At 43.4% G+C, this 26,321-nt stretch overlaps 1 protein-coding gene across 2 annotated transcripts in view; it reads right to left on the reverse strand.

Annotated features, from left to right (window-relative positions):
- Positions 1–772: 772 nt before the first annotated feature.
- GALNT18 (polypeptide N-acetylgalactosaminyltransferase 18) overlaps positions 773–26,321 on the reverse strand; it is a 360,452-nt gene continuing 334,903 nt past the window's right edge. The window contains exon 11 of one of the 2 annotated variants that reach the window (XM_065881395.1): positions 773–1,190. In XM_065881395.1, the coding sequence (XP_065737467.1) occupies positions 1,044–1,190 (147 nt within the window). In that variant the 3' untranslated portion in view covers positions 773–1,043. The remainder of the gene's footprint in view (positions 1,191–26,321) is intronic. The other variant, XM_065881396.1, reaches the window with a different exon arrangement.

The following is a 26,321-nucleotide window of genomic DNA, read 5'->3' on the forward strand; positions in this document are numbered from 1 at the left end:
TGGCTGGGGGCCCTTGTACAGGAGGACTGGGTGTGAGCTGCTTCTCCCAGGAGCAGGGCTAGAGACTAGTGTTCAGGAGGTGATTGGGTCGAGCCCTGAGAGGGAGGGGGGGCGATGACACGGGGAGGGAGGAAAGATACAGGGAGAAGACAGCCATCTACAAGCCAAGGAACGCCTGAGGCTACTAGAAGCTCAGCTGGGGGAGAGCCTGGAACCGATTCTCCCTTACAGCTCTCAGAAGGAGCCGACCCAGCTGACTCCCTGATTTCGGACTCCTAGCCTCCAGAACTGGGAGATGACAGTTGTTGAAGCCACCCAGTTTGTGGCACTTTGTTGCCCCAGGAAACTAATGCACCGTGATTCATGGAGGAAGAGAACGGTCTTAGAAACTGGATGGGGCAGTTGTTGCAGACAAGTGTCTGAAGCCCAGCAGATGATGCTCCAGTGGCCAACGAACCGTCCTGGTTTCTTGGGATGGAGGACTGAGGCTGTCTTCCGGAGGCGGTAAGTGCTGCGCAGAGGCAGAGGGAACCTCCTCTCTGGAGGTGGCCCTGAGGTCGAGGCGCCCTTCTTGCTGCCCTGGGCCTTCTAGAGAAAGCCGGCAGCTTGCACAACGAGCTCCCACTGTCTGCAGGGGCTTAAAGCCTCCTTTCTCAGGGATGTAGAGTAGGGAGAGCACAGTGGGACACATCTTGGGCTACAAGCACTCCAAGTTCAGAGGAGCCAGGCCTGAATCTCCACCGAGGACCGAATAACTGCAAAATCCCTTTTCTTAACCAATAGTATTTTATTGTCAGTTATAAATATTTTCCACGTGTCCCCTATTTACAGTTGCAAAATAGTTTATGATATTATACCCTCACCCACCGTTCGGCCTCTTTCTATAAACTCCATGAACATTGAATAGGAAATAAAAAGCTCTTTTGGGGGCCCACCAACCTGGTTCCCCAGACTCCAAACAACCCCACACGGACAGCAGGCAACGTTGCAGCGGGTGCTACACAGTAGCAAAGGGGCGGGGTGTGAGACGACTCCCGGCGGGGTCAGGACGCCAGGCTCCTCAGGACATTGGTGATGCTCCAGTGCTGGCCCGAGCACCTCTGCAGCACCAGCTGGAAGCCAAACTCTGCGCCACTGTTCTCCTGCAGCTCCAGACAGCGCTTGGACTTGCGGTTCTGGATGGGGCCTCCCTAGGAGCCGGGGCGGAAAGTGGGGTCAGAGGGCTTGGGGGAGCCTCAGGCCTACTGGCTGGTGGGGATTACTTGTAGGTGCAGGTGTCTGGGATCCTGTGAGGCTGCGGGAGGTCTGGGGTCAGCATTCCCAGGAAGCCTGAGGATCCCTGTCTCGAAGTGCTGGTCTCCTGAGACTGAACTTGTGCCTCCGTTTTCTTCACAGGCCCCTAGTTCTTTGCTAGGACAGAGGACTGAGATGCTCCGCCCCCGCTTCCGTCTACCTGGCTGGGGTGTGGCATGCTGGTCTGCTCCTACAGCTCCCACCCCAGGGGCTGGGTCCTGCTCCCCATAAGCATGGGCTGGGGTCCTGTTCTGAAAATCCTAGTTCCTTGGGACCACTCCATGATTGGCCTGAATTTGAGCATCGCCAGAGGCCCAGGACCTCCTGCTTTTAGGGTCCTTGCCCCCAGCTGGACCTCTGGAGTCATCAGTGCTGGCCTCAACCAAACCCAGGCTCCTAGATACTACCTTAGGGCACTGGGCTCCCTTAGCCCTGGATATTCATGGTTTCCCTCCATGCTACTGATGTCCCAGAAGGTTCTGTAGCCATGCATACTCAGTTTATGCTCAAAGCCCCTTGAAAGAAGGGAGGTTCTGCTTCTCAAAGCAGCCCCACAGCAGCAAAGAAGAACCCCCCCAATTTTTGCTTTTAGTGAGATCCTTGCAGGCCTTAGACACTCTGGGGCTACCGGTTGTCACCTGGGCATCAGCTCAGACTGTGCATCTCTGAGTTCCACCAAAGATGTGCTGCTCAACTGGGCTTTGGCCTCCCAAGCAGGCAGGTTCTTATAAGTGGGCCCCCTGTAGCTTAATGGTCCTTGAGTGTATGGTCAAACTCACCTTCTCCCCAGAGTCTACTCCTCCTGTGTTTCCCATCTCAGCAATAACCAGGCATTTCCACCGATGCCTCCGCCTTCTCCCCAGCATCTAATTAGGCACCAAGTCCTGCCAGTTCCACCTGCCTCATGCCTTGTGCCTGTCCCTTCATCCCCATCCCATCACACCTGCCCTGATTTGGCCCACTGTCTTCTGTAACCTGGACAACGGCACCAGCCTCCTAGCTGACCCTCCCCCTTTCCCCTCCAGAAGCAGGACCCTGCAGCCCACCCTCCAGCTGCCCCCCGTGCCCATCCCAGCGAAGAGCACTCTGAGAGAGGGGGGACGCACACCTCTTCTGTAAGGAAGTCATCCCCAGTCGGCCACCGCTGTCCCCATGGCGACCACTGACACCTCAAGAGAACATTGAGACTCAATTCCCACAGCTGCCTGGGAAACTGGCAGCATCTCCCGCCGCTGAGCCCTGCGACCCACCGACCCCATGCCCCAGTGGGTATCCGACAGAACTGTTTGCACCGGTTGTGAAACAGAATTTGTAAAAGCTCCAACCTGGAAACAACGCAAACGGCCATCACCAGTAGAATGGAGAAACAACTTGTGGTTATTCACATAATGGGATACTACTCGGCACTAAAAATGAGCAAACTAGAGCTCTGCTCAGTAAGGAGAAATCCCACAAATATAATGTTAGCCAAAGAAGCGAAAGAGCACATACACAGGTCTACTTACATAAGCTTCCCAAACAGGCAAAATAAGACCATAGACTTGGAGTCGGGAGTCGGGGGTGGGTATCTTGGGCAGGAGGCAAAGGGGTGCTTCTGGGGGGTTGGGAGTGTGCTATTTCCTGACCTGGGTGGTGGGTACATGGGTGTTGGCTTTGTTTTCAATTACTGAGTTATTATTGTTTAAAATTATTTTGGTACATATGTTCGCATGTTTCTATATGTGTATGGATTATTCTTCAGCTAAAAAAATTGAAAACAGAAATCCAGCTCCCTCAGAAGGCGTGGCAGAGGGCTCAGCGTATGGATGTGTGTGTCGGGGAGCGGGGGGTGCGGTTCCTCATTTCCCATGTGTGCGACATGGCCCGGGGGACCGCAGAGCTCCTCAGAAGCATTCGAGTGAGTAAAGCAGGGCCTCCCACTATGCCCCGACCCCAGCACCTCCCCTGAGGAGAACACAAGAGCAGAGACACAGCACAGCAAAGGCAGCTCACCTGGGGCCCACAGGTGCAGCCAGAGAGAAGCCTGCAGGGTCAGGCCCAGAGGGGACAGAGGGACGACTGGCCACTGGGCAAGGGCTCACAAAGTCCCCCCATGTTGGAAGAGACATGGGAGACCGACCCTCTCGTTCTCGCCTACCAGCTGACCGAGCCCTCCTGGCTGAGCACCCTTTCCTGGGCCACGCCATCTTTGGAGCATTGTCCTTCACTAAAATCCTTGTCTGGGGGGCAACCAGCAAGGGGTTCCAGACCGTGCCCTCGGGTTTCCACACGGGGGTCAGATCCTGCCTCTCCACCTCGTCCCTTCCCCTAGGGGAAGGTGAGGCCCATGGCTGCCCGGTTCCATGCTCTACCAGGCGAAACATTCCCAGTTCCTTGTGGGACAATCTGGTTTCATTTTTCCATCCTGGTTGCCCTCCTTTGGACAAACTCCAGTTGTTTTTGTGTCACTCAGAACTGACTACCACCTCATCTCCACTGGACAAGAGACTCCTTCAACATAGCCAAGGGATCTGCACTATTGGTGGCCGCATCACGCTCCAGAACCCCGATGGGATGACTGCAGAGGCCAGCTTCAGGTCGTCCCCTCAGAAGCTGTGGTCCTCCTTGGGTCCTCACTCTGTCCCTCAAAGCCTGGAGTTTTGAACCCAGAGGCATCCTTTGTGACGCTTGCTCTCAGCAAGGCCAGCCTGTCACTTTGCCAGGCCCAGGTTTCTGTGGCCTGAGCACTCTGCCGCCCACACCCAGGCTGGGCCGTGTCACTGGTGCTTCCTCTGTGGGCCTGGGGCCAGCCGCCCCTGACCCCCCCATACCCCTGGCAGCCTGGTCGTGTGTCCTACCCTACGACACTGGAGTAGAGTTCAGGCAGGGTGGGAATGAAACCAGCCCAGCTCTCTAACTCACAGGGTCTGCTGGTGATTCGGGTGGTGAGACAGAAAGGGGAGAGGGCTGGATGAGGATGCTTTTCTGGTTGCCGACTGTGTGGCCTGGGGCAAAGCCGCTCTGCCCTCCTGGTTCCATCGTCTCTAGGGCCAGATCGTAATTTCTGCCCTGATGACTGAAGGTTGAGTAGAAGGACTGATGGGCAACCCCTTTACCGCTACAGAACAACGAATGGCTATGAGGCTATTCACAGTGTCAGGATATCTGGACTCCAGAAAAAGTGCACAACAGGCAGAAAGAGGGGCCAGACCAGGATTCTGACTGCTCGGCGTGGCCTTGCCAACAGCGAGGCTGCTTCAGCGGCCCTGGACCACTGAGGCTTGGAGAAGCCTGTCCTAGACAGGGAGGCCACAGCCCCTCCTTCCCCGCCAGCCACTCGGGCACCGTGCCAAGGCCGAGAGAGAGAGGCGGGGGCAGAGATCACTGAGAAGTAAAGTGTTCCTTCAGAGACTCAAATATGGCACTTTCCAAAGATGGCAGAAGAGTAAGACGCAGAGATCACCTTCCTCCCCACAGATACACCAGAAATACATCTACACGTGGAACAACTCCTACAGAACACCTACTGAATGCTGGCAGAAGACCTCAGACCTCCCAAAAGGCAAGAAACCCCCCACGTACCTTGGTAGGGCAAAAGAAAAAAGAATAAACAGAGACAAAAGGATAGGGACAGAATCTGCACCAGTGGGAGGGAGCTGTGAAGGAGGAAAGGTTTCCACACACTAGGAAGCCCCTTCGCAGGCGGAGACTGCGGGTGGTGGAGGGGGGGAGCTTCGGGGCTGCAGAGGAGAGCACAGCAACAGGGGTGCGGGGGGCAAAGCGGGGAGATTCCCGCACGGAGGATCAGGGCCGACCAGCACTCACCAGCCCGAGAGGCTTGTCTGCTCACATGCCAGAGCGGGCGGGGCTGGGAGCTGAGGGTCGGTTTCGGTCGGAGCGCAGGGAGAGGACTGGGGTTGGCGGCGTGAACACAGCCTGCAGAGGGTTAGTGCACCACGGCTAGCTGGGAGGGAGTCGGGGAAAAGTCTGTACCTGCCGAAGTGGCAAAAGACTTTTTCTTCCCTCTTTGTTTCCTGGTGCGCGAGGAGAGGGGATTAACAGCGCTGCTTAAAGGAGCTCCAGAGACGGGCGCAAGCCGTGACTAAAAGCGCGGACCCCAGAGACAGACATGAGACGCTAAGGCTGCTCCTGCCGCCACCAAGAAGCCTGTGTGCGAGCACAGGTCACTATCCACACCCCTCTTCCGGGGAGCCTGTGCAGCCCGCCACTGCAAGGGTCCCGGGATCCAGGGACAACTTCCCCAGGAGAACGCACGGTGCGCCTCAGGCTGGTGTAACGTCACGCCGGCCTCTGCCGCCGCAGGCTCGACCCGCACTCCACGCCCCTCCCTCCCCCTGGCCTGAGTGAGCCAGAGTCCCCGAATCAGCGGCTCCTTTAACCCCGTCCTGTCTGAGCGAAGAACAGACGCCCTCCAATGACCTACACGCACAGGCGGGGCCAAATCCAAAGCTGAGCCCTGGGAGCTGTGAGAACAAAGAAGAGAAAGGGAAATCTCTCCCAGCAGCCTCAGAAGCAGCGGATTAAAGCTCCACAATCAACTTGATGTACCCTGCATCTGTGGAATACATGAATAGATAACGAGTCATCCCAAATTGAGGAGGTGGACTTTGAGAGCAAGGTTTATTATTTTTTCCCCTTTTCCTTTTTTTGTGAGTGCGTATGTGTATGCTTCTGTGTGAGATTTTGTCTGTATAGCTTTGCTTCCACCATTTGTCCGAGGGATCTACCTGTCCTTTTTGTTTTAAATTTTTGTCTTAATAATTACTTTTTATTTTAATAACTTTATTTTATTTTACTTTATCTTCGTTCTTTCTTTCCTTCCTTCCCTCCTTTAGACAACGAATCATCCCAAATTCAGGAGGTGGACTTTGAGAGCAAGATTTATGATTTTTTCCCCCCTTTCCTCTTTTTGTGAGTGTGTATGTGTATGCTTCTGTGTGAGATTTTGTCTGTTTAGCTTTGCTTCCACCATTTGTCCCAGGGTTCTATCCATCCTTTTTTTGTTTTTTTCCCTCTTAATAATTATTTTTTTAATTTTAATAACTTTATTATATTTTACCTTATTTTATTTTACTTTATCTTCTTTGTTTCTTTTTTTCCCTCCTTCCCTCCTTCCTTCCTCCTTTCTTTCTTTCTTTCTTTCTTCTACTAATTCTTTCTTTCTCCTTTTTCTCCCTTTTCTTCTGAGCCGTGTGGATGAAAGGCTCCTGGTGCTGCAGCCAGGAGTTAGTGCTGTGCCTCTGAGATGGGAGAGCCAACTTCAGGACACTGGTCAACAAGAGACCTCCCAGCTGCACATAATATCAAACAGCGAAAATCCCCCAGAGATCTCCATCTCAACACCAGCACCCAGCTTCACTCAACGACCAGCAAGCTACAGTGCTGGACACCCTATGCCAAACAACTAGCAAGAAAGGAAAACAATCCCACCCATTAGCAGAGAGGCTGCCTAAATTCATAATAAGTCGACAGACACCCCAAAACACACCACCAGACATGGACCTGCCCACCAGAAAGACAAGATCCAGCCTCATCCACCAGAACACAGGCACTAGTCCCCTCCACCAGGAAGCCTACACAACCCACTGAAACAACCTTAGCCACTGGAGACAGACATCAAAAACAACGGGAACTACGAACCTGCAGCCTGCAAAAAGGAGACCCCAAACACAGTAAGATAAGCAAAATGAGAAGACAGAAAAACACACAGCAGATGAAGGAGCAAGATAAAAATGCACCATACCTAACAAAGAGGAAATAGGCAGTCTACCTGAAAAAGAATTCAGAATAATGATAGTAAGGATGATCCAAAACCTTGGAAAGAGAATAGACAAAATGCAAGATACATTTAACAAGGACCTAGAAGAAATAAAGATGAAACAAGCAATGATGAACAACACAATAAATGAAAAGTACTCTAGATGGGATCAATAGCAGAATAACTGAGGCAGAAGAACGGATAAGTGACCTGGAAGATAAAATAGTGGAAATAACTACTGGAGAGCAGGATAAAGAAACAAGAATGAAAAGAACTGAGGACAGTCTTAGAGACCTCTGGGACAACATTAAATGCACGAACATTCGACTTATAGGGGTTCCAGAAGAAGAGAAAAAGAAAGGGACTGAGAAAATATTTGAAGAGATTATAGTTGAAAACTTCCCTAATATGGGAAAGGAAATAGTTAATCAAGTCCAGGAAGCACAGAGAGTCCCATACAGGATAAATCCAAGGAGAAATAGGCCAAGACACATATTAATCAAACTGTCAAAAATTAAATACAAAGAAAACATATTAAAAGCAGCAAGGGAAAAACAACAAATAACACACAAGGGAATCCCCATAAGGTTAACAGCTGATCTTTCAGCAGAAACTCTGCAAGCCAGAAGGGAGAGGCAAGACACATTAAAAGTGATGAAGGAGAAAAACCTGCAACCAAGATTACTCTACCTAGCAAGGATCTCATTCAGATTTGATGGAGAAATTAAAACCTTTACAGACAAGCAAAAGCTGAGAGAGTTCAGCATCACAAAACCAGCTTTAAAACAAATGCTAAAGGAACTTCTCTAGATAAGAAACACAAGAGAAGGAAAAGACCTATAATAACGAACCCAAAACAATTTAGAAAATGGGAATAGGAACATAAATATCGATAATTACCTTAAATGTAAATGGACTAAATGCTCCCACCAAAAGACACAGATTGGCTAAATGGATACAAAAACAAGACCCTTATATATGCTGTCTACAAGAGACCCACTTCAGACGTAGAGGCATATACAGACTGAAAGAAAGGGGATGGAAAAAGAAATTCCATGCAAATGGAAACCAAAAGAAAGCTGGAGTATCAATTCTCATATCAGACAAAATAGACTTTAAAATAAAGACTATTAGAAGAGACAAAGAAGGACACTACATAATGATCAAGGGATCGATCCAAGAAGATATAACAATTGTAAATATTTATGCACCCAACATAGGAGCACCTCAATACATAAGGCAAATACTAACAGCCATAAAAAAGGAAATCGACAGTTACACATTCATAGTAGGGGACTTTAACACCCCACTTACACCAATGAACAGAGCATCCAAAATGAAAATAAATAAGGAAACACAAGCTTTAAATGATACATTAAACAAGATGGACTTAATTGATATTTATAGGACACTCCATCCAAAAACAACAGAATACACATTTTTCTCAAGTGTTCATGGAACATTCTCCAGGATAGATCATATCTTGGGTCACAAATCAAGCCTTGGTAAATACAAGAAAATGGAAATTGTATCAACTATCTTTTCCGACCACAACGCCATGAGACTAGATATCAATTACAGGAAAATATCTGTAAAAAATACAAACACATGGAGGCTAAACAATACACTACTTAATCACGAAGTGATCACTGAAGAAATCAAAGAGGAAATCAAAAAATACCTAGAAACAAATGACAATGGAGACACGACGACTGAAAACCTATGGAATGCAGCAAAAGCAGTTCTAAGGGGGAAGTTTATAGCAATACAAGCCCACCTTAAGAAGCAGGAAACATCTCGAATAAACAACCTAACCTTGCACCTCAAGCAATTAGAGAAAGAAGGACAAAAAAAAAAAAAAAAAAAAAAAAAAACCCAAAGCTAGCAGAAGGAAAGAAATCATAAAAATCTGATCAGAAATAAATGAAAGACGGGTTGGAAGATGGCGGAAGAGTAAGACGCGGAGATCGCCTTCCTCCCCACGGATACACCAGAAATACATCTACACATGGAACAACTCCTACAGAACACCTACTGAAGGCTGGCAGAAGACCTCAGACCTCCCAAAAGGCAAGAAACTCCCCACGTACTGGGTAGGGCAAAAGAAAAAAAATAAAAAACAGAGACAAAAGAATAAGGACGGCACCTGCACCAGTGGGAGGGAGCTGTGAAGGAGGAAAAGTTTCCACACACTAGGAAGCCCCTCCGTGGGCGGAGACTACGGGAGGCGGAGGGGGAGCTTTGGGACGGCGGAGTGGTGCACAGCGACGGGTGCGGAGGGCAAAGCGGGTAGATTCCTGCACAGACGATCGGTGCCGACCGGCACTCACCAACCCGAGAGGCTTGTCTGCTCACCCGCCGGGGCGGGCGGGGCTGCGAGCTGAGGCTCGGGTTTCGGTTTTGGACGGAGCGCAGGGAGAGGACTGGGGTTGGCGGCTTGAACATAGCCTGAAGGGGTTAGTGCACCACGACTAGCCGGGAGGGAGTTCGGGGAAAAGCCTGCACCTGCCGAAGAGGCAAGAGACTTTTTCTTCCCTCTTTGTTTCCTGGTGCGCGAGGAGAGGGGTTTAAGAGCGCTGCTTAAAGGAACTCCAGAGACAGGCGCGAGCCGCGGCTAAAACCGCGGACACCAGAGACGGGCGGGAGACGCTAAGGCTGCTGCTGCCGCCACCAAGGGGCCTGTGTGCGAGCACAGGTCACTCTCCACACCCCTCTTCCGTGGAGCCTGTGCAGCCCGCCACTGCCAGGTTCCCGGGATCCAGGGACAACTTCCCCGGGAGTACGCACGGCAGGCCTCAGGCTGGTGCAACGTCACGCCGGCCTCTGCCGCAACGTCACGCCGCCTCTGCCGCCGCAGGCCCGCCCCGCACGCAGTGCCCCTCCTTCCCCCATCCCCCAACCCCCGGCCTGAGTGAGCCGGAGGCCCCGAATCAGCAGCTCCTTTAATGGCGTCCTGTCTGAGCAAAAAACAGACGCTCTCCAGCGACCTACACGCAGAGGCGGGGCCAAATCCAAAGCTGAGCTCCTGTGAGCTGTGAGAACAAAGAAGAGAAAGAGAAATCTCTCCCAGCAGCCACAGAAGCAGCGGATTAAAGCTCCACAATCAACTTGATATACCCTGCATCTGTGGAATACCTGAATAGACAAGGAATGATCCCAAATTGAAGAGGTGGAATTTAGGAGCAAGATCTATGATTTTTTTCCCTTTTCCTCTTATTGTGAATGTGTACGTGTATGCTTCTGTGTATGATCTTGTCTGTATACTCTTGCTTCCACCATTTGTCCTAGGGCTCTATCCGTCCATGGTTTTTAAAAAAAATTTTTTTTCTTAATAAGTAATTTTAATTGTAATAACTTTATTATACTTTACCTTCGTTCTTTCTTTCTTTCTTTCCTTCCTTCCTTCCCTCCTTTAGACAACGAATCACCCCAAATTGAGGAGGTGGTCTCTGAGAGCAAGATTTATGATTTTTCCCCCTTTACCTCTTTTTGTGAACGTGTATGTGTATGCTTCTGTGTAAGACTTTCTCTGTATAGCTTTGCTTCCAACATTTGTCCTAAGGTTCTATCCGTCCCTTTTTTTTTATATATATATTTTTTAATTCAATAACTATATTATACTTTATTCTATTTTTACTGTATCTTCTTTCTTTCTATTTTCCTTCTTTCCCTCCTTCCTTCCTTCCTCCCTCCCTCCTTTCTTTCCTTCTTTGCTTCTTTCTTCCTTCCTTCCTTTCCTCCTTTCCTTCTTTCTTTCCTCATACTTCTACTAATTCTCTCTACATTTTCTCCTTCTTTCCCTCCTTCCTTCCTTCCTTCCTCCCTCCCTCCCTCCTTTCTTTCCTTCTTTGCTTCTTTCTTCCTTCCTTCCTTTCCTCCTTTCCTTCTTTCTTTCCTCATACTTCTACTAATTCTCTCTACTTTTTCTCCCTTTTATTCTGAGCTGTGTGGATGAAAGGCTCTTAGTGCTCCAGCCCAGGAGTCAGGGCTCTGCCTCTGAGGTAGAAGAGCCAACTTCAGGACACTGGTCAACAAGAGACTTCCCAGCTCCACATAATATTAAATGGTGGAAATCTCCCAGAGACCTCCATCTTAACACCAGCACCCAGCTTCACTCAATGACCAGCAAGCCACAGTGCTAGAAAACCTATGCCAAACAACTAGCAAAACAGGAACACAACCCCACCCATTAGCAGAGAGGTTGCCTAAAATCATAAGGCCACAGACACCCCAAAACACACCACCAGATGTGAACCTGCCCACTAGAGAGACAAGATCCAGCCTCATCCAGCACAACACAGGCACTAGTCCCCTCCACCAAGAAGCCTACACAACCCACTGAAACAACCTGAGCCACTGGAGACAGACATCAAAAACAACGGGAACTACGAACCTGCAGCCTGCAAAAAGGAGACCCCACACACAGTAAGATAAGCAAAATGAGAAGACAGAAAAACACACAGCAGATGAAGGAGCAAGATAAAAACCCACCAGACCTAACAAATGAAGAGGAAATAGGAAATCTACCTGAAAAAGAATTCAGAATAATGATAGTAAGGATGATCCGAAATCTTGGAAGTAGAATGGACAAAATGCAAGAAACACTTAACAAGGACCTAGAAGACATAAAGATGAAACAAGCAATGATGAACAATGCAATAAATGAAATCAAAAGTACTCTAGATAAGATCAATAGCAGAATAACTGAGGCAGAAGAACGGATAAGTGACCTGGAAGATAAAGTAGTGGAAATAACTACTGCAGAGCAGAATAAAGAAAAAAGAATGAAAAGAACTGAGGACAGTCTCACAGACCTCTGGGACAACATTAAACGCACCAACATTCGAATTATAGGGGTTCCAGAAGAAGAAGAAAAAAAGAAAGGGAATGAGAAAATATTTGAAGAGATTATAGTTGAAAACTTCCCTAATATGGGAAAGGAAATAGTTAATCAAGTCCAGGAAGCACAGAGAGTCCCATACAGGATAAATCCAAGGAGAAATAGGCCAAGACACATATTAATCAAACTGTCAAAAATTAAATACAAAGAAAGCATATTAAAAGCAGCAAGGGAAAAACAACAAATAACACACAAGGGAATCCCCATAAGGTTAACAGCTGATCTCTCAGCAGAAACCCTACAAGCCAGAAGGGAGTGGCAGGACATACTGAAAATGATGAAGGAGAAAAACCTGCAACCAAGACTACTCTACCCAGCAAGGATCTCATTCAGATTTGATGGAGAAATTAAAACCTTTACAGACAAGCAAAAGCTGAGAGAGTTCAGCACCACCAAACCAGCTTTACAACAAATGCTAAAGGAACTTCTCTAGACAAAAAACACAAGAGAACGAAACAACCTATAATAACGAACCCAAAACAATATAGAAAATGGGAAAAGGAACATACATATCGATAATTACCTTAAATGTAAATGGACTAAATGCTCCCACCAAAAGACACAGATTGGCTGAATGGATACAAAAACAAGACCCTTATATATGCTGTCTACAAGAGACCCACTTCAGACCTAGAGACACATACAGACTGAAAGTAAGGGGATGGAAAAAGATATTCCATGCAAATGGAAATCAAAAGAAAGCTGGAGTAGCAATTCTCATATCAGACAAAATAGACTTTAAAATAAGGACTATTAAAAGGGACAAAGGAGGACACTACATAATGATCAAGGGATCGATCCAAGAAGAAGATATAACAATTGTAAATATTTATGCACCCAACATAGGAGCACCTCAATACATAAGGCAAATACTAACAACCATAAAAGGGGAGATCGACAGTAACACATTCATAGTAGGGGACTTTAACACCCCACTTTCACCCATTGGCCAGATCATCCAAAATGAAAATAAATAAGGAAACACAAGCTTTAAATGATACATTAAACAAGATGGACTTAATTGATATTTATAGGACACTCCATCCAAAAACAACAGAATACACATTTTTCTCAAGTGTTCATGGAACATTCTCCAGGATAGATCATATCTTGGGTCACAAATCAAGCCTTGGTAAATTTAAGAAAACTGAAATATCAAGTATCTTTTCTGACCACAACGCCATGAGACTAGATATCAATTACAGGAAAAGATCTGTAAGAAATACAAACACATGGAGGCTAAACAATACACTACTTAATAATGAAGTGATCACTGAAGAAATCAAAGAGGAAATAAAAAAATACCTAGAAACAAATGACAATGGAGACACAACGACCCAAAACCTATGGGTTGCAGCAAAAGCAGTTCTAAGGGGGAAGTTTATAGCAATACAAGCCCACCTTAAGAAACAGGAAACATCTCAAATAAACAACCTAACCTTGCACCTCAAGCAATTAGAGAAAGAAGAACAAAAAACCCCAAAGCTAGCAGAAGGAAAGAAATCATAAAAATAAGATCAGAAATAAATGGAAAAGAAATGAAGGAAACAATAGCAAAGATCAATAAAATTAAAAGCTGGTTCTTTGAGAAGATAAACAGAATTGATAAACCATTAGCCAGACTCATCAAGAAAACAAAGGAGAAGACTCAAGTCAATAGAATTAGAAATGAAAAAGGAGAAGTAACAACTGACACTGCAGAAATAAAAAAAATCATGAGAGATTACTACAAGCAACTCTATGCCAATAAAATGGACAATCTGGAAGAAATGGACAAATTCTTAGGAATGCACAACGTGCCAAGACTGAATCAGGAAGAAATAGAAAATATGAACAGACCAATCACAAGCACTGAAATTGAAACTGATTAAAAATCTTCCAACAAACAAGAGCCCAGGACCAGATGGCTTCACAGGTGAATTCTATCAAACGTTTAGAGAAGAGCTAACACCTATCCTTCTCGAACTCTTCCAAAATATAGCAGAGGGAGGAACACTCCCAAATTCCTTCTACGAGGCCACCATCACCTTGATACCAAAACCAGACAAGGATGTCACAAAGAAAGAAAACTACAGGCCAATATCACTGATGAACATAGATGCAAAAATCCTCAACAAAATACTAGCAAACAGAATCCAACAGCACATTAAAAGGATCATACACCATGATCAAGTGGGGTTTATTCCAGGAATGCAAGGATTCTTCAATATACGCAAATCTATCAATGTGATAAACCATATTAACAAACTGAAGGAGAAAAACCATATGATCATCTCAATAGATGCAGAGAAAGCTTTCGACAAAATTCAACACCCATTTATGATAAAAACCCTGCAGAAAGTAGGCATAGAGGGAACTTTCCTCAACATAATAAAGGCCATATATGACAAGCCCACAGCAAACATCATCCTCAATGGTGAAAAACTGAAAGCATTTCCACTAAGATCAGGAACAAGACAAGGTTGCCCACTCTCACCACTCTTATTCAACATAGTTTTGGAAGTTTTATCCACAGCAATCAGAGAAGAAAAGGAAATAAAAGGAATCCAAATCGGAAAAGAAGAAGTAAAGCTGTCACTGTTTGCAGATGACATGATACTATACATAGAGAATCCTAAAGGTGCTACCAGAAAACTACTAGAGCTAATCAATGAATTTGGTAAAGTAGCAGTATACAAAATTAATGCACAGAAATCTCTGGCATTCCTATATACTAATGATGAAAAATCTGAAAGTGAAATCAAGAAAACACTCCCATTTACCATTGCAACAAAAAGAACAAAATATCTAGGAATAAACCTACCTAAGGAGACAAAAGACCTGTATGCAGAAAATTATAAGACACTGATGAAAGAAATTAAAGATGATACAAATAGATGGAGAGATATACCATGTTCTTGGATAGGAAGAATCAACATTGTGAAAATGACTCTACTACCCAAAGCAATCTACAGATTCAATGCAATCCCTATCAAACTAGCACTGGTATTTTTCACAGAACTAGAACAAAAAATTTCGCAATCTGTATGGAAACACAAAAGACCCCGAATAGCCAAAGCAATCTTGAGAACGAAAAAGGAGCTGGAGGAATCAGGCTCCCTGACTTCAGACTATACTACAAAGCAACAGTAATAAAGACAGTATGGTACTGGCACAAAAACAGAAAGATCAGTGGAACAGGATAGAAAGCCCAGAGATAAACCCACGCACATATGGACACCTTATCTTTGATAAAGGAGGCAGGAATGTACAGTGGAGAAAGGACAGCCTCTTCAATAAATGGTGCTGGGAAAACTGGACAGGTACATGTAAAAGTATGAGATTAGATCACTCCCTAACACCATACACAAAAAGAAGCTCAAAATGGATTAAAGACCTAAATGTAAGGCCAGAAACTATCAAACTCTTCGAGAAAAACATAGGAAGAACACTCTATGACATAAATCACAGCAAGATCCTTTCTGACCCACCTCCTAGAGGAATGGAAATAAAAACAAAAATAAACAAATGGGACCTAATGAAACTTCATCGCTTTTGCACAGCAAAGGAAACCATAATCAACACCAAAAGACAACCCTCAGAATGGGAGAAAACATTTGCAAATGAAGCAACTGACAAAGGATTAATCTCCAAAATTTACAAGCAGCTCATGCAGCTCAATAACAAAAAAACAAAAAACCCCATCCAAAAATGGGCAGAAGACCTAAATAGACATTTCTCCAAAGAAGATATACAGAATGCCAACAAACACATGAAAGAATGCTCAACATCATTAATCATTAGAGAAATGCAAATCAAAACTACAATGAGATATCATCTCACACCAGTCAGAATGGCCATCATCAAAAAATCTAGAAACAATAAATGCTGGAGAGGGTGTGGAGAAAAGGGGACACTCTTGCACTGCTGGTGGGAATGTGAATTGGTTCAGCCACTATGGAGAACAGTATTGAAGTTCCTTAAAAAACTACAAATAGAATTACCATATGACCCAGCAATCCCACTACTGGGCATATACCCTGAGAAAACCAAAATTCAAAAAGAGTCATGTACCAAAATGTTCATTGCAGCTCTATTTACAATAGCCCGGAGATGGAAACAACCTAAGCGCCCATCATCGGATGAATGGATAAAGAAGATGTGGCACATATACACAATGGAATATTACTCAGCCTTAAAAAGAAATGAAATTGAGCTATTTGTAATGAGATGGATAGACCTAGAGTCTGTCATACAGAGTGAAGTAAGTCAGAAAGAAAAAGACAAATACCGTATGCTAACACATATATATGGAATTTAAGGGGAAAAAATGTCATGAATAACCTAGGGGTAAGACAGGAATAAAGACGCAGACCTACTGGAGAACGGACTTGAGGATATGGGGAGGGGGAAGGGTGAGTATTGACAGGGCGAGAGAGAGTCATGGACATATACACACTAACAAACGTAGTAAGGTAGATAGCTAGGGGGAAGCAGCCGCGAGGCACAGGGATATTAGCTCGGGGCTTTGTGACAGCCTGGAGGGGTGGGATGGGGAGAGTGGGAGGGAGGGAGACGCAAGAGGGAAGACATATGGGAACATATATATATGTATAGCTGATTCCCTTTGTTATAAAGCAGAAACTAACACACCATTGTAAAGCAATTATACCCCAATAAAGATGTTTAAAAAAAAAAAAAAGAAAGAAATGAAAAAGAAATGAAGGAAACAATAGCAAAGATCAATAAAACTAAAAGCTGGTTCTTTGAGAAGATAAACAAAATAGATAAACCATTAGCCAGACTCATCAAGAAAAACAGGGAGAAGACTCAAATCAATAGAATTAGAAATGAAAAAGGAGAAGTAACAACTGACACTGCAAAAATAAAAAAGATCATGAAAGATTACTACAAGCAACTCTATGCCAATAAAATGGACAATCTGGAAGAAATGGACAAATTCTTAGGAATGCACAACGTGCCAAGACTGAGTCAAGAAGAAACAGAAAATATGAACAGACCAATCACAAGCACTGAAATTGAATCTGTGATGAAAAATCGTTCAACAAACAAAAGCCCAGGACCAGATGGCTTCACAGGTGAATTCTATCAAACATTTAGAGAAGAGCTAACACCTATCCTTCTCAAACTCTTCCAAAATATAGCAGAGGAACACTCCCAAATTCCTTCTATGAGGCCACCATCACCCTGATACCAAAACCAGACAAGGATGTCACAAAGAAAGAAAACTACAGGCCAATATCACTGATGAACATAGATGCAAAAATCCTCAACAAAATACTAGCAAACAGAATCCAACAGCACACTAAAAGGATCATGCACCATGATCAAGTGGGGTTTATTCCAGAAATGCAAGGATTCTTCAATATACGCAAATCAATCAACGTCATACACCATATTAACAAATTGAAGGAGAAAAACCATATGATCATCTCAATAGATGCAGAAAAAGCTTTTGACAAAATTCAACACCCATTTATGATAAAAACCCTGCAGAAAGTAGGCATAGAGGGAACTTTCCTCAACATAATAAAGGCCATATATGACAAGCTCACAGCCAACATCATCCTCAATGGTGAAAAACTGAAAGCATTTCCACTAAGATCAGGAACAAGACAAGGTTGCTCACTCTCACCACTCTTATTCAACATAGTTTTGGAAGTTTTATCCACAGCAATCAGAGAAGAAAAGGAAATAAAAGGAATCCAAATCGGAAAAGGAGAAATAAAGCTGTCACTATTTGCAGATGACATGATACTATACATAGAGAATCCTAAAGATGCTACCAGAAAACTACTAGAGCTAATCAATGAATTTGGTAAAGTAGCAGTATACAAAATTAATGCACAGAAATCTCTGGCATTCCTATACACTAATGATGAAAAATCTGAAAGTGAAATGCAGAAAACACTCCCATTTACCACTGCAACAAAAAGAATAAAATATCTAGGAATAAACCTACCTAAGGAGACAAAAGACCTGTATGCAGAAAATTAAAAGACACTGATGAAAGAAATTAAAGATGATACAAATAGATGGAGAGATATACCATGTTCTTGGATTGGAAGAATCAACATTGTGAATATGACTCTACTACACAAAGCAATCTATAGATTCAATGCAATCCCTATCAAACTACCACTGGCATTTTTCACAGAACTAGAACAAAAAATTTCACAATTTGTATGGAAATACAAAAGACCCCGAATAGCCAAAGCAATCTTGAGAACGAAAAATGGAGCTGGAGGAATCAGGCTCTCTGGCTTCAGACTATACTACAAAGCTACAGTAATCAAGACAGTATGGTACTGGCACAAAAACAGAAAGATAGATCAATGGAACAGGATAGAAAGCCCAGAGATAAACCCACGCACATATGGACACCTTATCTTTGATAAAGGTAGCAGGAATGCACAGTGGAGAAAGGACAGCTTCTTCAATAAGTGGTGCTGGGAAAACTGGACAGCTACATGTAAAAGTATGAGATTAGATCACTCCCTAACACCATACACAAAAATAAGCTCAAAATGGATTAAAGACCTAAATGTAAGGCCAGAAACTATCAAACTCTTCGAGGAAAACATAGGCAGAACACTCTATGACATAAATCACAGCAAGATCCTTTCTGACCCACCTCCTAGAGGAATGGAAATAAAAACAAAAATAAACAAATGGGACCTAATGAAACTTCAAAGCATTTGCACAGCAAAGGAAACCATAAACAAGACCAAAAGACAACCCTCAGAGTGGGAGAAAATATTTGCAAATGAAGCAACTGACAAAGGATTAATCTCCAAAATTTACAAGCACCTCATGCAGCTTAATAACAAGAAAAAAAACAACCCAATCCAAAAATGGGCAGAAGACCTAAATAGACATTTCTCCAAAGAAGATATACAGACTGCCAACAAACCATGAAAGAATGCTCAACATCATTAATCATTAGAGAAATACAAATCAAAACGACAATAAGATATCATCTCACACCAGTCAGAATGGCCATCATCAAGAAATCTAGAAACAAATGCTGGAGAGGGTGTGGAGAAAAGGGAACACTCTTGCACTGCTGGTGGGAATGTGAATTGGTTCAGCCACTATGGAGAACAGTATGGAGGTTCCTTAAAAAACTACAAATAGAACTACCATATGACCCAGCAATCCCACTACTGGACATATACCCTGAGAAAACCAAAATTCAAAAAGAGTCATGTACCAAAATGTTCATTGCAGCTCTATTACCAATAGCCCGGAGATGGAAACAACCTAAGTGTCCATCATCGAATGAATGGATAAATAAGATGTGTCACATTTTTGAATGGAATATTACTCAGCCATAAAAAGAAACGAAATTGAGCTATTTGTCATAAGGTGGATAGACCTAGAGTCTGTCATACAGAGTGAAGTAAGTCAGAAAAAAAAAAGACAAATACCATATGCTAACACATATATATGGAATTTAAGAAAAAAAATATCATGAAAAACCTAGGGGTAAGACAGGAATAAAAACACAGACCTACTGGAGAATGGACTTGAGGATATGGGGAGGAGGAAGGATGAGCTGTGACAGGGCGAGAGAGAGGCATGGACTTATATACACTAACAAATATAATGTAGATCGCTAGTGGGAAGCAGCCGCATGGCACAGGGATATCGGCTAGGTGCTTTGTGACCGCCTGGAGGGGTGGGATAGGGATGGTGGGAAGGAGGGAGACGCAAGAAGGAAGAGATATGGGAACATATGTATATATATAACTGATTCACTTTGTTATAAAGCAGAAACTAACACACCATTGTAAAGCAATTATACTCCAGTAAAGATGTTAAAAAAACAAAAAAAAGGAAACAGGCTGTCTACCTGAAAAAGAATTCAGAATAATGATAGTAAGGATGATCCAAAACCTTGGAAATAAAATAGACAAAATGCAAGAAACATTTAACAACGACCTAGAAGAAATAAAGATGAAACAAACAATGATGAACAACAGAATTAATGAAATGAAAAATACTCTAGATGGGATCAATAGCAGAATAACCGAGGCAGAAGAACGGATAAGTGACCTGGAAGATAAAATAGTGGAAATAACTACTGGAGAGCAGAATAAAGAAACAAGAATGAAAAGAACTGAGGACAGTCTCAGAGACCTCTGGGACAACATTAAATGCACGAACATTCGACTTATAGGGGTTCCAGAAGAAGAGAAAAAGAAAGGGACTGAGAAAATATTTGAAGAGATTATAGTTGAAAACTTCCCTAATATGGGAAAGGAAATAGTTAATCAAGTCCAGGAAGCACAGAGAGTCCCATACAGGATAAATCCAAGGAGAAATAGGCCAAGACACATATTAATCAAACTGTCAAAAATTAAATACAAAGAAAACATATTAAAAGCAGCAAGAGAAAAACAACAAATAACACACAAGGGAATCCCCATAAGGTAAACAGCTGATCTTTCAGCAGAAACTCTTCAAGCCAGAAGGGAGTGGCAGGACACATTGAAAGTGATGAAGGAGAAAAACCTGCAACCAAGATTACTCTACCTAGCAAGGATCTCATTCAGATTTGATGGAGAAATTAAAACCTTTACAGACAAGCAAAGCTGAGAGAGTTCAGCACCACAAACCCAGCTCTACAACAACTGCTAAAGGAACTTCTCTAGGCAAGAAACACAAAGAGAAGGAAAAACCTACAATAACAAACCCAAAATAATTTAGAAAATGGGAATAGGAACATATATATCGATAATTACCTTAAATGTAAATGGACTAAATGCTCCCACCAAAAGACATAGATTGGCTGAATGGATACAAAAAGAAGACCCATATATTTGCTGTCTACAAGAGACCCACTTCAGACGTAGAGACACATACAGACTGAAAGTAAGGGGATGGAAAAAGATATTCCATGCAAATGGAAACCAAAAGAAAGCTGGAGTATCAATTCTCATATCAGACAAAATAGACTTTAAAATAAAGACTATTAGAAGAGACAAAGAAGGACACTACATAATGATCAAGGGATCGATCCAAGAAGATATAACAATTGTAAATATTTATGCACCCAACATAGGAGCACCTCAATACATAAGGCAAACACTAACAGCCATAAAAGGGGAAATCGACAGTAACACATTCATAGTAGGGGACTTTAACACCCCACTTTCACCAATGGACAGATCATCCAAAATGAAAATAAATAAGGAAACACAAGCTTTAAATGATACATTAAACAAGATGGACTTAATTGATATTTATAGGACATTCCATCCAAAAGCAACAGAATACACATTTTCCTCTAGTGCTCATGGAACGTTCTCCAGGATAGATCATATCTTGGGTCACAAATCAAGCCTTGGTAAATACAAGAAAATGGAAATTGTATCAAGTATCTTTTCCAACCACAACGCTATGAGACTAGATATCAATTACAGGAAAAGATAAGTAAAAACTACAAACACATGGAGGCTAAACAATACACTACTTAATCACGAAGTGATCACTGAAGAAATCAAAGAGGAAATCAAAAAATACCTAGAAACAAATGACAGTGGAGACACGGCGATCCAAAACCTATGGGATTCAGCAAAAGCAGTTCTAAGAGGGAAGTTTATGGCAATACAAGCCCACCTTAAGAAACAGGAAACATCTCAAATAAACAACCTAACTTTGCACCTAAAGCAATTAGAGAAAGAAGAACAAAAGAACCCCAAAGTTAGCAGAAGGAAAGAAATCATAAAAATCAGATCAGAAATAAACGAAAAAGAAATGAAGGAAATGATAGCAAAGGTCAATAAAACTAAAAGCTGGTTCTTTGCTAAGATAAAAATAAATAAACCATTAGCCAGACTCATCAAGAAAAAAAGGGAGAAGACTCAAATCAATAGAATTAGAAATGAAAAAGGAGAAGTAACAACTGACACTGCAGAAATACAAAGAATCATGAGAGATTACTACAAGCAACTCTATGCCAATAAAATGGACAACCTGGAAGAAATGGACACATTCTTAGAAAGGCACAACCTGCCAAGACTGAATCAGGAAGAAATAGAAAATATGAACAGACCAGACCAATCACAAGCACTGAAATTGAAACTGTGATTAAAAATCTTTCAACAAACAAAAGCCCAGGACCAGATGGCTTCACAGGTGAATTCTATCAAACATTTAGAGAAGCGCTAACACCTATCCTTCTCAAACTCTTCCAAAATATAGCAGAGGGAGGAACACTCCCAAATTCCTTCTATGAGGCCACCATCACCCTGATACCAAAACCAGACAAGGATGTCACAAAGAAAGAAAACTACAGGCCAATATCACTGATGAACATAGATACAAAAATCCTCAACAAAATACTAGCAAACAGAATCCAACAGCACATTAAACGGACCATGCACCATGATGAAGTGGGGTTTATTCCAGGAATGCTAGGATTCTTCAATATACGCAAATCAATCAACGTCATACAGCATATTAACAAACTGAAGGAGAAAAACCATATGATCATCTCAATAGATGCAGAAAAAGCTTTTGACAAAATTCAACACCCATTTATGATAAAAACCCTGCAGAAAGTAGGCATAGAGGGAACTTTCCTCAACATAAATAAAGGCCATATATGACAAGCCCACAGCCAACATCATCCTCAATGGTGAAAAATTGAAAGCATTTCCACTAAGATCAGGAACAAGACAAGGTTGCTCACTCTCACCACTCTTATTCAACATAGTTTTGGAAGTTTTATCCACAGCAATCAGAGAAGAAAAGGAAATAAAAGGAATCCAAATCGGAAAAGGAGAAGTAAAGCTGTCACTATTTGCAGATGACATGATACTATACATAGAGAATCCTAAAGATGCTACCAGAAAACTACTAGAGCTAATCAATGAATTTGGTAAAGTAGCAGTATACAAAATTAATGCACAGAAATCTCTGGCATTCCTATACACTAATGATGAAAAATCTGAAAGTGAAATGCAGAAAACACTCCCATTTAGCATTGCAACAAAAAGAATAAAATATCTAGGAATAAACCTACCTAAGGAGACAAAAGACCTGTATGCAGAAAATTAAAAGACACTGATGAAAGAAATTAAAGATGATACAAATAGATGGAGAGATATACCATGTTCTTGGATTGGAAGAATCAACATTGTGAAAATGACTCTACAATGCAAAGCAATCTATAGATTCAATGCAATCCCTATCAAACTACCACTGGCATTTTTCACAGAACTAGAACAAAAAATTTCACAATCTGTATGGAAACACAAAAGACCCCGAATAGCCAAAGCAATCTTGAGAACGAAAAAAGGAGCTGGAGGAATCAGGCTCCCTGGCTTCAGACTATGCTACACAGCTACAGTAATCAAGGCAGTATGGTACTGGCACAAAACAGAAAGTTAGATCAATGGAACAGGATAGAAAGCCCAGAGATAAACCCATGCACATATGGACACCTTATCTTTGATAAAGGAGGCATGAATGTACAGTGGAGAAAGGGCAGCCTCTTCAATAAGTGGTGCTGGGAAAACTGGACAGCTACATGTAAAAGTATGAGATTAGATCACTCCCTGACACCATACACAAAAAGAAGCTCAAAATGGATTAAAGACCTAAATGTAAGGCCAGAAACTATCAAACTCTTCGAGGAAAACATAGGCAGAACACTCTATGACATAAATCACAGCAAGGTCCTTTCTGACCCACCTCCTAGAGGAATGGAAATAAAAACAAAAATAAACAAATGGGACCTAATGAAACTTCAAAGCTTTTGCACAGCAAAGGAAACCATAAACAAGACCAAAAGACAACCCTCAGAGTGGGAGAAAATATTTGCAAATGAAGCAACTGACAAAGGATTAATCTCCAAAATTTACAAGCAGCTCATGCAGCTTAATACAAAAAAACAAACAACCCAATCCAAAAATGGGCAGAAGACCTAAATAGACATTTCTCCAAAGAAGATATACAGACTGCCAACAAATACATGAAAGAATGCTCAACATCACTAATCATTAGAGAAATGCAAATCAAAACCACAATGAGATATCATCTCACACCAGTCAGAATGGCCATCATCAAAAAATATAGAAACAATAAATGCTGGAGAGGGTGTGGAGAAAAGGGAACACTCTTGCAGTGTTGGTGGGAATGTAAATTGATACAGCCACTGTGGAGAACAGTATGGAGGTTCCTTAAAAAACTACAAATAGAACTACCATATGACCCAGCAATCCCACTACTGGGCATATACCCTGAGAAAACCAAAATTCAAAAAGAGTCATGTACCAAAATGTTCATTGCAGCTCTATTTCCAATAGCCCGGAGATGGAAACAACCTAAATGTCCATCATCAGATGAATGGATAAAGAAGATTTGGCACATATACACAATGACATATTACTCAGCTATAAAAAGAAACGAAATGAGCTATTTGTAATGAGGTGGATAGGCCTAGAGTCTGTCATACAGAGTGAAGTAAGTCAGAAAGAGAGAGAAATACCGTATGCTAACACATATATATGGAATTTAAGAAAAAAAAATGTCATGAAGAACCTAGGGGTAAAACAGGAATAAAGACACAGACATACTAGAGAATGGACTTGAGGATATGGGGAGGGGGAAGGGTAAGCTGTGACAAAGCGAGAGTGGCATGGACATATATACACTACCAAACGTAAAGTAGATAGCTAGTGGGAAGCAGCCGCATAGCACAGGGAGATCAGCTCGGTGCTCTGTGACCGCCTGGAGGGGTGGGATAGGGAGGGTGGGAGGGAGGGAGATACAAGCAGGAAGATATATGGGAACATATGTATATATATAACTGATTCATTTTGTTATGAAGCAGAAACTAACACACCGTTGTAAAGCAATTATACTCCAATAAAGATGTTAAAATAAATAAATAAATAATAAAACAGAAAAAATATATATGGCACTTTCCAGGCCCTACCCTGGCCCAGCTGTGCCCTCAGCACCCTAGAGACAGGAAACACAGGGACCCTGAGGCAGAAACAGCCTGTGTGGTCTCCGGGAAGGCGCTGGAGGAAATGGAGTGAGGCCAAGAGCAGGGCTGTGAAGGAGACACAACCTCAGTGAGGGCATCTGGGCCTGTAGGGAGGGTGGAGAATGAGGTCAAGAAAGCACCCTCCCCAAAGGCTCTGAGAGGAGAATCTTCTAGAATAGAGTAGTAAGGCCACCTTGGAGGCCTGGTATACGTCTTGGGACGTATGTGGGATACAGAGAGAGGAGCCATCCCACCTTTTGGTGCTGGAGCCAGTGGCCAGTCTCCCTCCCGTCTTCCTTCCTGGACCTCAGCCTCTCTCACTGAGCAAACTCTGGGCTCTCGCCCCCTCTCTGGCCAAATGCCATTCACCAAAATTGCAAAGGAGCCTTCCTGTTCTCGATTTAGTCCCTTCCTGGTGAGCTCAGCGCCTTTGGGAGCAGCCTGGTGGTATTACCATCCTTGCCTCTGCCTGTGGGCTCTGGCCCTGAGGTAAAAGTAGTTACAGTCAAGGCTTATTTACCATGTCCCCAGCAGTGTGTCAAATGCTTCACACACTCAATCTCAAGTGTTCTTCACAATAACCCTGAGCGGTGGAGATGATAATTATCCCCATTTTGTAGAACTGGAGACTGAGGCTCAGAGAGGTGGGGTCACATGGTCAGTCAGTGGTAGAGCCAGGCTGAGAACCTGGGCGTCTGCCCCCTTCGCTGTTCCTCACTAGGATGAGTGGCCACACCCTCCCCTCCATTTATCCCACCCCACACCTGCCTCAAGGTAGTAGACTAGACTGAGAGCTGCTGGTGTCCCATTGCCTGGGGTGGAAGGTCATCTGAAGAGCTTCAAGGGCTCTGGGGAGTCAGGTTGGTCTAGTTCTTTTGAGAGCTCTCTGCAAAGACGTGATTTATCCATCTATCCATCCATCCAATATTTAATGAGTGCCTACCACATGCCAGGAGCAGTTCCCACCCACTGAGATACATCAGTGACTAAACAGGAGAAGATCTTTGTCTTTGTGGAGACTATATTCCAGGAGGGGGAGCAAATGGTAAATTCTATAGTGTGTTAGAGGTGCTAAGATTGTACACAAAAATGTAGAGCAGTGCTGTGGACAATGTGTCCGCTTAAAATTCATATGTTGAAGCCCTGATCACCAGTGTGATGAGAGGTGGGGCCTTTGGGAGGTAATTAGGTCATAGGGGTGGAGCCCTCATGATGGAATTAGTACCCTTACAAGAAGAGTCACAGGAGGGATGACCTCTTTCCCTCTGCCTCGTGAGGACACAGTGAGAAGGTGTGAGACGCCAGATCTGCTGGCACCATGATCTTGTACTTTCCAGCCTCCAGAACTGTGGGAGATAAATGTCTGT

Source organism: Phocoena phocoena, chromosome 8 (assembly GCF_963924675.1).
Source record: "Phocoena phocoena chromosome 8, mPhoPho1.1, whole genome shotgun sequence".
Classification (NCBI taxonomy): Eukaryota; Metazoa; Chordata; class Mammalia; order Artiodactyla; family Phocoenidae; genus Phocoena; species Phocoena phocoena.